We start from the raw sequence: 16,371 nt of genomic DNA on the forward strand, positions 1-16,371 counted from the left end.
AGCCTGTTTTAGCCCATAAATGGATTTATTCAACTTCCAAATAAGGTGACTTTTGTCCTTATCACAAAATCCTTTAGGCTGACGCATGTATACCTCCTCTTCAAGATCTCCATTCAAGAAAGTTGTTTTCACATCCATTTGATGTAACTCTAAATTAAAATGAGCTACTAATGCCTTGATTATTCTCAATGAATCCTTCTTTGATACTGGAGAGAAGGTTTCATGGTAATCAATGCCTTCCCTTTGAGTAAATCCCTTGGCTACAAGTCTGGCTTTATATCATTCGATATTACTAGATGAGTCTCTTTTAATTTTAAAGATCCACTTGGAAACTATGGTAGAGGATCCCTTTGGTAATTTGACGAGATCCCAGACTTTATTTTTAGCCATAGATTCTAACTCTTCTTTCATGGCATCATACTAAAGTGTGAAGTTTTCTCCACTCATTGCTTGTGAAAACGAGCATGGATCATCTTTTAGTCTAATATAATAATCAGACTCTTGGAGATATACAACATAGTCACTAGAAATTGCTGATTTTGGAATTCTTGAGGATTTTCTCATTCCCACTGGTTCAGAGACTTCTTCAGTGGGTTCAGGTAAAGCGGGTTGATCTTCATGTGGCTCCTCAAGTGGTGGTGGCTCTTGAACTTGTTGTTGTTCAGATAATTCATGAGAATATTTTTGAGCAACATTCAAGTTCCCAATATATAAAGGTACTACAGGTAGTTTCCTTATTTCTTCCAATTCCATCCTTTGAGTCAAACCACTCCCACTATCTTCATGCTCCTCAAGAAATTTAGAGTTTCTAGCTTCAACAATTTTAGGAGAATGAGAAGGAAAATAAAACCTAAATCCCTTAGAGTTAACTGCATAGCCTATAAAATAACCGCTTATTGTTCTTTCATGCAACTTCTTTAGTTGTTGGTTATAAACCCTCACTTCAGTTGGACATCCCCAAATGTATAAATAGTTTAAACTAGGTTTCCATCCTTTCCATAATATTCTCCACCCCTATCAGATCTTACAATTTTGATCTGAGCACCAGTTTGTTTCTCTACTTCTGTTTTGTAAACTTTAAAAGCATCAAGTGCTTCTGATTTATTAAACAGAAAATAGAGATATATATATATCTTGAATAGTCATCAATAAACGAGATAAAATATCTCTCACCATTCAAGCAAGTGGTAGGAAAAGGTTCACATATGTCTGTATGTATGATCTCAAGTAATTGAGAACTCCTTTTGGCACCTTTAGTTGATTCGTTGGTCTGCTTACCCTTTATGCAGTCCACACAAGTCCCAAAGTCAGAAAAATCAAGAGTTTTTAGAACTCCATCATTAACCAACCTTTTGACTCTATCAATATAGATGTGTCCCAATCTCTTGTGCCAAAGACCAGATGAGTTCTCATTGATAATTAATCGCTTAGTGCCAATTTCTTTATCATGCAAAGTTAAAACATTACATTCAAATGTGGGGTCTAGCTCAAGTTTATATAAATTTCCATTCAAATTTCCAAAACCAATAACTTTATTATCTTTCAAAAGTTTCACAAAAGGATAATGAAAATTTAAATCATATCTACTAATCGATAGTCTTGAAAGTAAAATTAAAATTTTAGAATATTTTGGAACATAAAAAGTATTTTCTAAATCTAAGTGAAAACCATCCTTCAAAATGAGCCTATAAGTCCCCATGCCTTCCACACGTGAACGCGTCCTGTTGCCAGAATAGACGTATTGTTCACTTCCTATCAGCTTCCTGTGAGTTGGAAAGCCATGCATGATTTTGGCAATGTGAATTGTAGCACCAGAATTAATCCACCATGTATTATCAGAAACTTCAGTACAATTAGATTCATAACATACCAATGTAAAATTAGCTTTCTTCTCAAGTCATTTCTTGTATTTCAGGCAATCCTTCTTCCAGTGTCCCTTCTTCTTACAGAAACGACAAGCATCTTTGTCAAAGGTGTTTTTCTTCTCCATGGGAACATTTTTGCCCTTCTTTGCATTTCTCTTACCATGAGTCACCATATTAACACTTTCAGGTATATCATGCTTCAACCTCTCTTCTTCTTAAACACACATGGTCAAAAGTTCATTGATTGACCATTTATCCTTATGTGTGTTGTAAGAAATCTTGAACGGACCATATTTCCCAAGAAGGGAGTTGAGAATGAAATGCACAAGAAATGGTTCAGACATATCCGCCTCAAGGGACTTGAGTTTAGCAGCAATGTCTCTTATCTCCATAATGTGCTTACGCACTGTACGATTTCTGTTGAAAGTCATACTTGAGAGCCTCTTCATAAGGGTGCTGGCCAATGCCTTGTCAGAGCTTCCGAATTGTTCATCAATTGCCTTCATGTAAGCTTTGACCTTATCGCCATTAGGGATAGAACCTCTAATGCTTTGGCTTATGTGAGCTTTTATGAGCATTAAACTTAAGCGATTAGATCGCTCCTATCGCTCATAATTAGCCTTAGCAGCTGGCGTACTTGATTCCGCGGGAATAGGTGGTTCATCCACATAGAGTGCCAGGTCTAGGTCCGAGCACCCCAAAGTGAGAAGGACTTTCTCCTTCCATTCAGCATAATTGTCACCAGAAAGCATTGGAATTCGAGCATTCTCATTAAAAATAGCAGTAGGAAAAGCGGTAAAGACTACAAAACAAGGATAAACATACATAAGCTATGAAGTACAATCCATCAAATGTGAATCGCGTAAAATACCGATTCATAGTAAATTCTAGACCTTCCTGTGGGCAGAGGTTGTAACCCATGCATAGAATTTACTAACTTTATTAGACTAGTAAACCAAAATACATAAAAATTTATCCGTACCTGTGGGCATAATATAGTTTAACTTAAAAGTTTACTATCTCATTCCAATTAATCTCACCAAAATGGTTACCTCCCTATAGGGTCGGGTTACCATTTTAATAAGATAACTGGACTAAATAGATGTCATTATAACCTTTAATCACTAAACGTGATGTGATTAATAAACTCAATTTCTTTTATATTAAGTATTCAAGATGCTACAGCCACTCCTAAATACATAATACAAAAGAAAACTTCAAAATTGACATCTTACAATGATAAACCTTTATAATTAATTTCACTAGAATATTGATTTGTTTCAAAACGGAGATACAAAGTATAGATAAGATGCGTATATATTCTCAAATAATTCTTACAATTAAACTAAATATTATAAGAACTTCCAAATATTTCAACGAACACATATGTTATATTACAGAACTGAAGATCAAAGTGTTTGTTTCTTTTCGTGTCAAAATCTCACAAGGCAATTCCTCCAAATAAACAATCTAATAATTTAAATTGAGTAGTGCTTCAAGAACACCTCAAAACTCTTTGTTTTAAAAGGCAGCAATTAAATACTAATTCCAGAAAACAAGGTTTAACTTTTAGGATTCAAAATAATATACGAACCCTTCCAAATTCATTATGAAACACCGACACACATAATGAAAAATACATGGCAGACCGTATTTGTTTCATAACTTAAAAGGATATTAGAATAGTCATTAGAAATTGCAGACCACTTCTTCAAGAATTCAAAACTTATAAAATATTCCAATTCTATAAATCCAAGAATATGGACAAAATTAGTATATGGGCCATGCTTAAAGGAAATGCATTACAAATCAGTGATTCAAGGCATATCTCTAACGCAGTACTCATGAAACAGAGGTCAAGAACAATACTATGGTTCGACTTTGAGTTAACTAGAAAATCCATGAATTAAATATTGTACTATTAAATTACTTCCGTCAAGCTTACGGAAGAGAACCCATCTTACCGATTATCCAATTTATGGTCTGCCTAAACGACATAAAATGAAATCAAGAGAATCTGTAATCATACAATAATACAGATCTATTGCAACTATATTCGCAAGACCAGATACCGAACAAGACAGCTAAAGGCAGGCTCTGATACCAGATGTTGAAATTCGAATACATTCACGGAGCCTACGCAGCGGAATATTAATAGGAACGTACCTTCAGCCATAGTTGTTCAAGTATTGTAGGGAATCGCCTTCATAAAACGTTGACAAAAAACCTAGGAACCTTCTAGCATGTGCCTATCGTAGGATGCTAGACTGATGGAGTCACATGCGTCTTTATAGGTAGGCTAGGGACTCTTAGGCAAATACTTTAGCCCTAGGGACTTCTCCATAAATTTTAATTACCATAGGGACTCTTAATATATGGTAATTTCTTTCCATCAAAGAAACTACCATATATGCATAACTACAGAATATTATCTGATATATTATTTCCTTTGGGAGACAAGATAAATAGTTTATTACCTTATATGTGGGCTATACTACGGTAATTTCTAACATTGCTTTCATATAACTTGTTAACAAATCCAAAATACTCCAGGAGTAGGTTAGGTGCATGTAAAGAAATTAATTTGTTTTATATATTACCTTCAATCTTCGACATTCTTGATTTCTCTGCGGCTTGTCTCTACTTTCCTTTGGTCGGCTTTGGTTTTTCAAGTTTTAAGGTTTAGGGTTTAAGATGGTTTCAGAGTTTTGACAGACCATATTGTACGCGCACAAGAAAATATGTCAATGTTCTGTTGTTTTAAGAAAATGGCTATAGATGAGGTGGATACTATAGACGAGTGTCCAAACTTCCTCAATGAGAGTACTAATATTCAGATTAATACTGAACCTATTGATGAAAATTTTGGCACGTGGATGGCGTCTGACGCATTTTACATACCAAAATATGGCAAAGCTCCTCTAGGCGAAGATGCACATTTTATTTGCATAGAAGAACAGACCATAGGCGTAGCCGATGGCGTTGGTGGATGGGCTAAACGGGGTATTGATTCTGGAGAATATGCTAGAGAGTTTGTTAGAAACGCCAAATTGTCAATTCACAAGCAGAGAGAGCAAAAGAATAAAATTGACCCTAAGAAAGTTCTCAATGAAGCTTACTTGAACACAATATCTCAAGGTTCATCAACAGCTTGTATTTTGACTTTAACGTGTGATATTGTACAGGCGGTCAGTGTTGGAGATAGCCGGTTCGTAGTTATATGAAACGGAGTAATAGTTTACAAATCAGAAATTCAGCAAAAAAAAATTCAATTGTCCTTTTCAATTAGGGAATATTGGTAAATCTGATGATCCAAGTGTGGCACAGGAAATTGAGGTTCCAGTAGAAATATGGGATGTGATAGTGATGGGATCAGATGGACTGTTCGATAATGTTCATAATTTTGAGTTGGAGGCATTAGTACAGGACGGGCTAATAGATTTGTACGAATTGGAAGATACCAAGATGTTAGCGCGCAAGATTGCAGAATATGCACTGAAGAATTCAGAAAATAAGTTGATTTGTACACCTTTTTCAACAGAGAGTTTGAAGGCTGGGAAACAACGTATTGGTGTCAAGCGTGATGATATTACAGTCATAGTTGCCAATATTTTGCCTCTACAGTTCCATTTATGTTATGTGATTAGATATATTATTGTTGGTGTAACTGCAAAAGAATATATGTGTTAGCTGTAAAAGTTAGTTCTTTGGTTCTTTTATCAACGTATGATGTAGATATGCCTATTCAATTTCGTTAACAGATGAGTTTGAGCGAATGAAATTTCTTAGTATAACTTTCGTTATTGATCTGCAATACCGTATGTTATTGTAGAATGTAGATCGATATGCTTGGCATACCATCCCATATTAATTGGAATATAAAATTAAGTCGAAGCTAAGTATTATAGGAGTAATAGTTTAGAGAGGAGCAGGTGAAAAAATTACTATAAGTACAGAGATAACTCTTTTAAGAAATTATTGTAAGTACAGAGTAAAATAACGGGTTCAATGCGATGGTTTTAGTATTATAATGCGCACTATATATACAGAACGAAAGTAGTTGAAAATATTGAAGAAAATTGGATAACCACTGGGAAAAAATGTCATTAATTTGAGGAAAAAGCTAGCAGGACTAGTATAAAAAGCATATTGTCCCCTTGGGCACAGATAAAATAGCTTGTAAGATCACGTCAGCTATAGATCTTGTTAGTTATCTTCCGTGAGTACATGATTTTTATAAGATCGACCAAGGGCCGAACTAGCACAACAAGCATATGATCTCCTGCCAATGTGTTTTACCTCATTTCAGTTTTCAATTATTAGACATGAGAACTGTGTTGACAGCCCTGTTTTAAGTATATCATAGATATCATACAAAAAATTAATTAGTAATTACATATAAGGGGAATAAAAATGTCAAGGACAAAATAGATGCTGCTTAGGATAGGAGAGGAAAATTGTCAACTATTCAAAGTTGGACGGGAGTTTGATTTTTTATATAAAGTAAAAGGAAGAAAAGAATTTTCACTCAATATGAAACGGTAAATCATTTACAAGGAACGCATTTGATTTATTTAAGTTTTTTTTTCATTTAAAAAAAAAAGTATTTTCAGATTATTATACGTTAATCAATCGCAACACTTTTATAAGGTCCGTCTTTCAAAAGTATTGTCAATATTTTAGGGATTAAAAGTGTAGGCATATAAATTTTACTTAACTTAAATCCATAAAATAATTTGACTATATTTTAAATTCAAGATATATTGGTCCAAATAAATATTATGGGCTAATATATAAATGAATTAATTATATAGGTCCAATATATATGGATTAAATAAATGAGTCTTAATCCATTGGGCTAGCCCATTTAATTGGGCTAAAGTGATGAGTCCACTTCATTAGGCCCAAGATGGCCCAGTGCCACATGTCAAATGACGTGGCGCACCAAGTCAAACGGAAGAGCCAATAGGATTGTGCCACGTGTTAAAATGACAAGGCATGCCAAGTCACAATAAAAGGCCAATGAAATCGTGCCACGTGTGCAAGTGACATGTTCTGGCCAATCAAATGCGGCTATGTCACACTTCAATTTGATTGGTCGAAAAGAGTTTGTTCTTATCATAACTCTTCCCTCTCACAACTATAAATAGGGGTCTTCATAACCAAGAAAAGACACCAGGAGTTATAACAAGAAGCAAGAGAGAGCTCGTGGATCAAACGCCGCAAATTTCTCTACAAGTTTCAAGCTTCAAACAATCAAGTTCAAGTTCAAGAACGAAGAACAATTCAAGTATTCAAGATCAAGAACGAAGTCAATCAAATACAAGGTGTTCAAGATCAAGGCTACTTGTTCGTGATAAATTTCGTGGCAACAAACAAAGTGTTCGCGACGGTTAAATCAAATTCAATATCTAGATCAAGCTCAAAGGCCCTTGAATTTATACTAGAAACGTAGAATAAGAGGAATCATAGAGATTGTAACACTCAAATATTCGAAATAAAATACTACGATTGTTGCGATATTTTCGATCTTGATTTTATTTTCTCGATTCAATTTATTATCTACAAAAAGTACACTGCATTCTGTCTTTCCAGAGTCCTAACCCCAGGATGACCATCTACATAAAATGGAAGCCACCTGATCGGGGAATTTATAAATTAAACATAGATGGATCTAGCTTATGCAACCCTGGGAGGGGTGGCATTGGAGGGGTTATCAGAGACTGGGAAAACAACTGGATTATAGGCTTTAACATGTCCATCCCCCACGCTACAAACATATACATGGAAGGCCTTGCACTTATACAGGGTCTAAAAATAGCAATACAACAAAACATTAGGCGACTAGTGGTTGAAACGGATTGCAATATCTTAGTTAACATGCTTACTAACGACAATGGTCCGTATCAAAATTTGATTATTGATTGCAGATGGATGCTTACAAGAGCATGCGAGCCTCGGGTGACTCACGTCTTCAGAGAAGCGAATGGAGTGGCTGATGCTATGGCAAAACATGGAAGCAAATCAAACTTTTTTGGAAATCCTATGTTGTACTTCTCCCTGCCCCCTTTTGCTGTTTCTACTTTTGAACTGGACAAGCTAAAAACTTTGTGTCCTAGAAAAGTTCCAATTTGTAATAACTCTTAAAACAGGGCGGAATAAATATCTTCATTACCAAAAAAAAATTAGTGATATCTCAAAAAGTAATGTCCATGTTGGTTTGGGAAAATATTTCTCTTAGAAGTATTATTTACATCTACTTATTATTTAGTGAGTTATTTTACAATTAATAGAGTTAAACTAGCCGTTAACTAACCGTTGGAGCAACACCTATATAAATATGGTGTTTGAAGAGCTAAAGACACACTTTCTAATACAACTTTTTGAATCATTTTCTTCCTTCTATGTGTTGGGTTTCTTTCTTGAGTTTTCTGCTAGTTCTATTCCCAGTTTAATAACTGGAAGAGCTTGTTGAATCCTGGGGGATACGCCTAATTTTATTTATCACTGTGTGGGTGAAATATCTTTAAGGACAATGTCCTTGACACGCTTCAAGCTAAATTTTATTCTCTATAATCATCAATATTGTTCCAACAATCTTAAGGATATTTTTACTTTGTTCTTATGGAGAATGCTACTTATGGAATGCTGATGGACTTTAAAGGCATACGGTAATGTCTTCTGCTTGATATTGTGTAATATTATATCTAAGTGACAGGTATGCATAATTGAACTAATACCTCCTCAACATTTATTCTTTCATGCTTATTCTCGTGAGAATATAATTGGCATATATCTTTGGCCTTAAGATGATACATATAATCTCCTTCTAATTTTATTAGTGTTTCGGGTTGTGCGTTCTTTGTTGTAGTAAATTTGTAGCGTGTTATTATGTATGTGCATTTTGTATTGTGAAAGAAAATGCATATTTTTTTAGTCTTATAAGAGACGCTTTTGTAGTTCTCTTTATCTTGAATGTTTTGAATTTCCTCTCTTAAAATTTTAAAGAGGCAATATATTATTTGTTTTGAGCAGTGGTAAAACTTGATTTTCTAATGCATCCATATTTTACTGTTTACTTATGTTGCTAGAGATTTTAAGTGAACTATTGAATGATTTTAAATCTGACTTTATCAAAACGATTATTATACATAGATCTAAGAAAACTCATATATGTATATTATTGTCGATTGCTCTTTTCGCCCTTGCCTCACGGAAATAATTTTTTTTAAATGTCAATATGGAAGAGCCTTACAAAATTTGTAATTCTTGTGGCGACAATATATATATTGGAGTGCCAAAGTATATTGCATTTTGGTGGAAGTACTTTATGATCTTAAAATAAAATTTGCTTATCTCTTGGTCATTTAAGTGAATGTTGAAAATGACTGTTTTTTCTTCATATAACTATGAGTTATTTATTTGAGATCAAGCTTTATTGAAAATAATAATTATTTTGTGGGGCCATACTAAGCCATTATATATTTCTCAATGTAGAAGAGGATTCGAGAGAAATAATAATCCTGCAAAGTCAAATATAATTTTGACTAAGCGGATGATATAATTATTGTGGTCATTTCTCAAGCGAATCTTATGGCTAATGATGTTATACTTTTGTCCTACTAAGCAGATTTGTACTAATAAAGTTAATTTTGTGTCCTTTACCGAAGTTGAAGAACAAGAAGAATAATTTATTTATTTTGGTGATTCAAGAGTCAAGTTCTCGGAATGGAAAATTTCTTTTTAATCTCACTTCTGAAAAATATTGGTATTAGTTGGGCGATTCATAACTCTAATATTCGGGCAAATTGGGTTCCTGTAGAATTATTAGGAAAAGTTAGAGTGAAGATTTTCTTTGAGAATGATGGGTTGCATCAAATAAAAATAATTGTTTTATAGGCAGTGAGTATTGTAATCATGATTTGTTAATGTTTCTTACTAATTTTAAAATAAATATCGAATATGCTAGTACTTGTACTTACTTAAAATAAGTGTTTATGATGACATAATGTCGGTAGCTATACATAATTGTTTGAGTGAAACTATATGCTGTTATTTATAAGATGAAATGTCTTATATATGAGAAGTTGGTAATACTTCTTATAAGTTATGAAAAATATTACTCCCTACCTTAAATTTTTTGAAAATGTGGGGGTCACAGTATTTTACTTTGGGTTTCTTAAATATTTGGGTGAAGAAATTATTGAATTATAACCCATTTCTTATTTAAGATACTTCTGTAGGAGTTAAAGTTACTTCTATGTTTAGAAAATTTTCTTTGGTACTTGACTGCAAGAAGAAAATAAATTCTTATGTGTTGAAAGATGTTTCAAAAGGCACTTATATAGAAGTCAAGTGTATTTCATTTAGAGATGATTTTATGCCTTACTTGAGAAGTACTATGAGTTAGTATTTAGTTTGTGAATTTTCCACTGTATTAGAAGGATACAATGATGATATTGAATCTCTGATTCAGATGAGAAAAGCTCAATAGTGATTATGTGATCACCTTTTTGGTAGGTGTTGTGGTATTAAAATTGCGTTGAAGTGAGGTTGATTAAGCAACCTCTTGGTGAGTTAAACCGACAATAATTTTGTCGATAAATTGTGATTGCCAAAGCGCAATAACCATTGTAAGAAAATAAATCTCTCAATGGGAAGAGTAGATACATTCTCTAGAGACATTATGTGATAAAGCAATTGCTTAGATATATGAATTTATTATACATATTATGTCTAGTCAAAAGAGGATTTGGCCGATCCTTTGACTTATAAGTGAAATATCGAGGGGTTGAGACTTTTGACAATTTGAGATGTATCAACAATGATGGTAACCCAACCTATGTGATTGGAGATCCCATGAAGTAGGTTCATATAGGTAACAACAAGTCATTAGTTGATCAAATATGCACTATTGATATATGTCTCTTCCTATAGTGTCTGTGTGTATACATAGTGCAAGACTGCAAGGAATGTGAGGTTGAGTTATTAAACTCTTAATCCAATAATTCATAGCCTATTGTAGGTGGTGTATTATGCTGCAGAATACACTTGATGGATGAACCTATATGAGTGTGGAGTGGAGCCGCTCCTATGAAATTTGTGGCAAAATTTCTAGAGCACTCATGAAAACCAGGCGCGCGCATGACCTATTAGCGCAAAACCGCGATAATAGCAGAAATTGTGGAGGTGTAATATGATGAATAAGATTCCTATCTTACATCAAGAATTTTTGGTTCATAGAAGCTATAAGCTTCACCAATTATTCTGTAAGTTAAATCTTGTTTTATCTATATCTGGTTCATAGTCTATAAGACACCAGATGAATTTTATTATACCCGAAACCCAACAAATTATCTTTGTTTCTTTTTTTATTTACTATTTTTTATATCCCTTTTGAGATATGTGGAGAATTGTTGAAAAATTAGTGATATCTCAAAAGGTAATGTCCATCTTGGTTTGAGAAAACTTTTCTGTTTGAAATATTATTTACTTCTACTTATTACGTAGTGAGTTATTTTACAATTAATAGAGTCAAACTAGCCGTTACTAGTCGTTGGAGCAACACCTATATAAACATGGTCTTTGAAGAGCTAAAAACACACTTTCTAATACAACTTTCTGAATCATCTTCTTCCTTCTATGTGATGGGTTTCTTTCTTGAGTTTTCTGCTAGTTCTATTTCCAATTTAATAACTGGAAGAGCTTGTTGAATTCTGGGGGATACGTCTAATTTTATTTATTATTGTATGGGCGAAATATCCTTAAAGACAGTGTCTTTGACACGTCTTAAGCTAAATCTTATTTTCCATAATCAGGAAAAAAAATTCCAACACATTCTCCATTAAAGAAAAAGGTCCGTTTATATTTACTAACATGTAGAGGATTGCTTAGCTTTACCTGTAAACAAGTCCAAAATATCATAGGAGTAGGTTACGTGTATGTTAAAAAAAAACTCTGCGGCGTTATCTCTACTTTCTCTTTGTCAGATTTGGCTTCCCAAGTGTAGGGCTTAGATTTTAAAGTGATTTTCAGATTTATCGTATAGTCCGAATAGGGCTAAAACAACTTTTCTTTGGGCTATATGTGATCTGGTGAATTCCCATGACATAAGAAAATATCTCAATATTTTGTTGTTGTGGTAAAAAGGATTAAAAGATTGCTTTAAGTCACGGTTTAAATCCTAAGTGTAAGACAATAGGTGTACCCGATGTTGTCAGATGCTGGGCTAAAAAGGTTGTCGATTATAGAGAATATATTTGAGAGAGTTGGTTAGTAACACTAAATTATCAATTCACAAGCAGAAAGATCAAGAGAATAGAATTGACCCAATGAACATTGAGTGAATTTCATAAATGTCATATAACTATGAATTTTGTTCACCAATGTAACGATCCGATTAGTCATTTTTGGAGTATTTGAACTCCGTTCTCCTATTTGATGCTTTCTGTATGTACTTTTGATAACTTATGACTTGCGGGGATGAGTGATTTGGTTTTCATGGGGTTTCGGACTGATCCGGGACACTTAGTTTCTTTTTTGGAAGCCTTAAGTTGGAAGAGCTGACAAATATTTGACTTTTGTATAAATGACCTCTGATTGGTGGTTGGATGGTTCCAGTAAGTTTGTATGGTGATTTTGGACTTAGACGTATGTTCGAATTTGGATTTGGAGGTCCCTAAAAGATTGTAAGCTTATTTGCCGAAAGTTGGCAACTTGAAGAATTGGAGAGTTCATAAGTATGACTGATAGTTGACTTTGATAATATCCGATTGTATTTTTGGGACTTAAAATAGGTTCGTTTTATTGAATGGAACTTGTGTGTAAAGTTTGGTTGTGATCCAAAGTGTTTAGGCATGAATCAGATACTTGGTTGGAAGTTTTGAAGTTCTTGAACTTAAGAGAAGTTCAACTTGTGGTTTGATCCTTGATTAGTAGATGTTATTATATCATGTGTATTTGAAATTGCTTTAGGGAGGTTTAGGTAGTGTTTATGGACTTGTTGATATGATTAAAAGGGGTCTCGAATGGCTCGAGTGAGTTTCGGACCACCTAGAGCATGTTGAAGTTGGCAGATTTAGCTATGTATGGTATGCTTCGCGATCGCGGAGTAGGTCTCGCAATCGCAGAATTTTATTTGGAGCTGGAGGAGATTTGTTCTTCACATTCACTGTCACGAACCGGATTTTCCACCCTCAGGAGTCGTAATAGCGTCTACTCGTGAAAGCTAGGGAAGCCAACAACTATGATTTCAACACATTAGCAAACAACCCAAACAGATATAAACAGTAACTAAAGTTAAGCAGATGAAAAGTGCGGAAGTGTCATAGCAAATTCAAATACTCCAATACATGTCTACCTAAGAATCTGGTGTCACAATTTCATGAACATCTACGAATTTCTACAGAACATCGGTTTAGAAAGAAAAGTACAACTGTTCTCGGAATAAAAAGAGACAGCAAAAGCTAAAGCGGGGAAAGGGGGACTTCAGGCTCTGCGGATGCTAGCAAATCTACCTTGGTCTCCCTGGACTGAAGGCAGCTACCTCAAGCTACTCACCGGATCCAGCACCGAAATCTGCACAAAAGAGTGTAGAGTGCAGTATTAGTACAACCGACCCCATGTATTGGTAAGTGTCGAGCCTAACCACGGCGAAGTAGTGACCAAGCTAGGACACGACAATCATATAAACCAGTGCAGTTAAATCATATACAAACAGAACGACAATAACAGAAAATGACAGATAAAGATGGGAAGGGGAATATGCTGCGGGGAATATCAAATACTAACAGAATTTCAGTAGAGAAGCATAAAGAACACCATAGTTAAATCAGCACGAATAAGAAAAACAGTAACACGTGCACGACATCACCCTTCGTGCTTTTACTCTCGTCCTCACCATAAGAATCAACAGAATCGGCACGGCATCACCCTTCGTGCATTAACTCTCATAATCATGGCACGACCCTTCGTGCATTAAGTCTCACAATATCGATACGGCATCACCCTTCGTGCTTTAACTCTCAATTCATGACACGACATCACCCTTCGTGCATCAACACTCACAATATCGGCAAGGCATCGCCCTTCGTACTTTAACACTCACTCACAATATCATGCACGACATCACCCTTCGTGTTTTACACTCTTCCTCACCCAAGTAATAGAAACAATACGTCCCGGCAAGGGAATCAACGATATAAACAATAATATCCCGGCAAGAAATCAGTTATAACCAATCTCGTTCCAATAGTTACATCACAAAACAAATTCCAACTTGAGCCAATACTCAACAATGCAATTATCAAGAAATTATCATGAATCATGTTCAACATTGATAATCATCAACCTAAGCATACACAATAGAGTCACAATAACCATGGTATAAGACTCACGAGCATGCTTAACACCAACGTATAGATACTCGTCACCATAGCTATACGTCATACTCACATTGACACGTAGCAATTAGGACCACAACTCCTATTCTCTCAAGCTAAGGTTAGACCAAATACTTACCTCAATTCCACGGGAAAAATCAAGCCTCAATTACCTCTTTACCTCTCGGTTCCACTTCCAATCCGCTTGTATCTAGTCATAAATTACTTAATAATATTAATAAATGCTAAATAAACCAATTTTAATGCATGAATATAGATTTCCCAATGTTTTCTCCAAAAAGAAAAAAAATCTACCTTGGGCCCACTTGGTCCAAACCCGAAATTTAGACCAAAACCCGATTACCCATTCACCTCCGAGCCCGGATATATTATTGGTTTTGGAATCTGACCTCAATTTGAGGTCTAAATCCCCAATTTTCAATATTCCTAAGTTCCACCCAAAATTCCCAATTCTACCATGAAAACCCTAGATTTTAGGATGAAATCTTGTAAAAAGAAGTTTAGGAGTGAACGAAATGAGTTTAAAATTACTTACATATGATTTAGGGAAGAAATAGTGGTTGAAAAATCGCCTCTTATGCTTTAGGGTTTTGAAAGTATGAAAATGGGTGATAAGTCCCGTTTATATAGCCCTCACAGATCCTCAGAACGCTGACCGTGAAAAAAGGGCCACCGTCGCGAAACTCACCATTGACAGCAAAATAACGGGCGCGACCACAGAAACTTTGGCCTTGCCCACCACTGATTGTGAAATCTCACCGCGGCAGCGGAATCCCCACCGTGGTCGTGAAATTCCATCGCGGACTGCGAGACCCCAGGTTCAGAGACCTGCAAATATTTCTGAAATTATGCAGCACAGGTCTTTTCCTAAGTCTATACACCCCAAAGCCTATCCGTAGCTCACCCGAGCCCTCGGGGCTCCAAAACAAACATGCGCACAAGTCATAAAACATCATACGGACTTGCTCTTGCGATCAAATCGCCAAAATAACATTAACAACTACAAAAATAACCTCAAACTCATGGTTTTCCTCAAGAACACTTCAAATTTACTATTTTCACCACCGGACGTCCTAATCACGTCAAATCAATTCCGGTTCTTACCAAATTTTACAGACACAACTTAAATACCATATTAAATCTGTACCGGGCTCCGGAACCAAAATGCTTCCCCAATGCCATCAAATTCAAACATTGTTGAATGTCCAAACTTCTCATATTTTTCAGTTAAACAATTTTCTTCAAAAATTCACTTCTCGGCTAGGAACCTCGGAATTAAATTTCGGGCATATACCCAAGCCCCATATTTTTCTACAGACCCTCTGAGACAGTCAAATCGTTGGTCCGGGTTTGTTTACTCAAGATATTGACCGAAGTCAACTTAAATTTAAATTTAAAGGCAATATTGGCATTTTCCTCAAATTTTCACATAAGGGCTTTCCAGAAGGGGGTCCGAACAGTGCATGCAAATTGAGGAGAAAGAAAATTTGGTCTTGAAGGCCTCAAAAACCCGGATTGGGTTCTAAAACACGAGATGACCTTTTGGGTAATCACATTCTCCACCTCTTAAACAATCGTTCGTCCTCGAACGGACATAGAAAAGTACCTGAGTCGGTGAAAAGATGGGGGTATCGGCTCCGCATATCGGACTCGGACTCCCAGGTCACTGCCTCAACAGACTGACCTCTCCACTGCACACGAATTGAAGGGAAAATCTTCGATCTCAACTGACGAACCTACCGGTCTAGAATAGCTACCGGCTCCTCCTCATAGGCCAAGTCCTTGTCCAACTGGATAGTGCTGAAGCCTAACACGTGGGATGAATCACCGTGATACCTCTAAAGCATTTATACATGAAACATTGGATGCATAACTGATAAACTCGGCGGCAGCGTAAGTCTATAAGCCACCTCTCTCACTCGATCAAGAATCTCAAAAGGACCGATGAACCTAGGGCTTAACTTGCCCTTCTTTCCAAATCTCATCACGCCCTTTATGGGCGACACCCAAAGCAATACTCGCTCTTCGATCATGAATGCCACATCGCGAACCTTACGGTTGGCATAACTCTTTTGCCTGGACTAAGCTGTACGAAGCCTATTCTG

At 35.6% G+C, this 16,371-nt stretch overlaps 1 protein-coding gene across 1 annotated transcript; it reads left to right on the forward strand.

Moving 5' to 3' along the window:
• Positions 1 to 4,633: 4,633 nt before the first annotated feature.
• LOC138874978 (probable protein phosphatase 2C 55) lies at positions 4,634 to 5,555 on the forward strand. The gene is made up of 2 exons (XM_070153780.1): positions 4,634 to 5,003; positions 5,155 to 5,555. The coding sequence occupies exons 1-2, from the start codon at positions 4,634 to 4,636 to the stop codon at positions 5,553 to 5,555; spliced, it is 771 nt and encodes a 256-aa protein (XP_070009881.1).
• The last annotated feature ends 10,816 nt before the right edge of the window (positions 5,556 to 16,371 follow it).

Source organism: Nicotiana sylvestris, chromosome 8 (assembly GCF_000393655.2).
Source record: "Nicotiana sylvestris chromosome 8, ASM39365v2, whole genome shotgun sequence".
In the NCBI taxonomy this organism is placed as follows: Eukaryota; Viridiplantae; Streptophyta; class Magnoliopsida; order Solanales; family Solanaceae; genus Nicotiana; species Nicotiana sylvestris.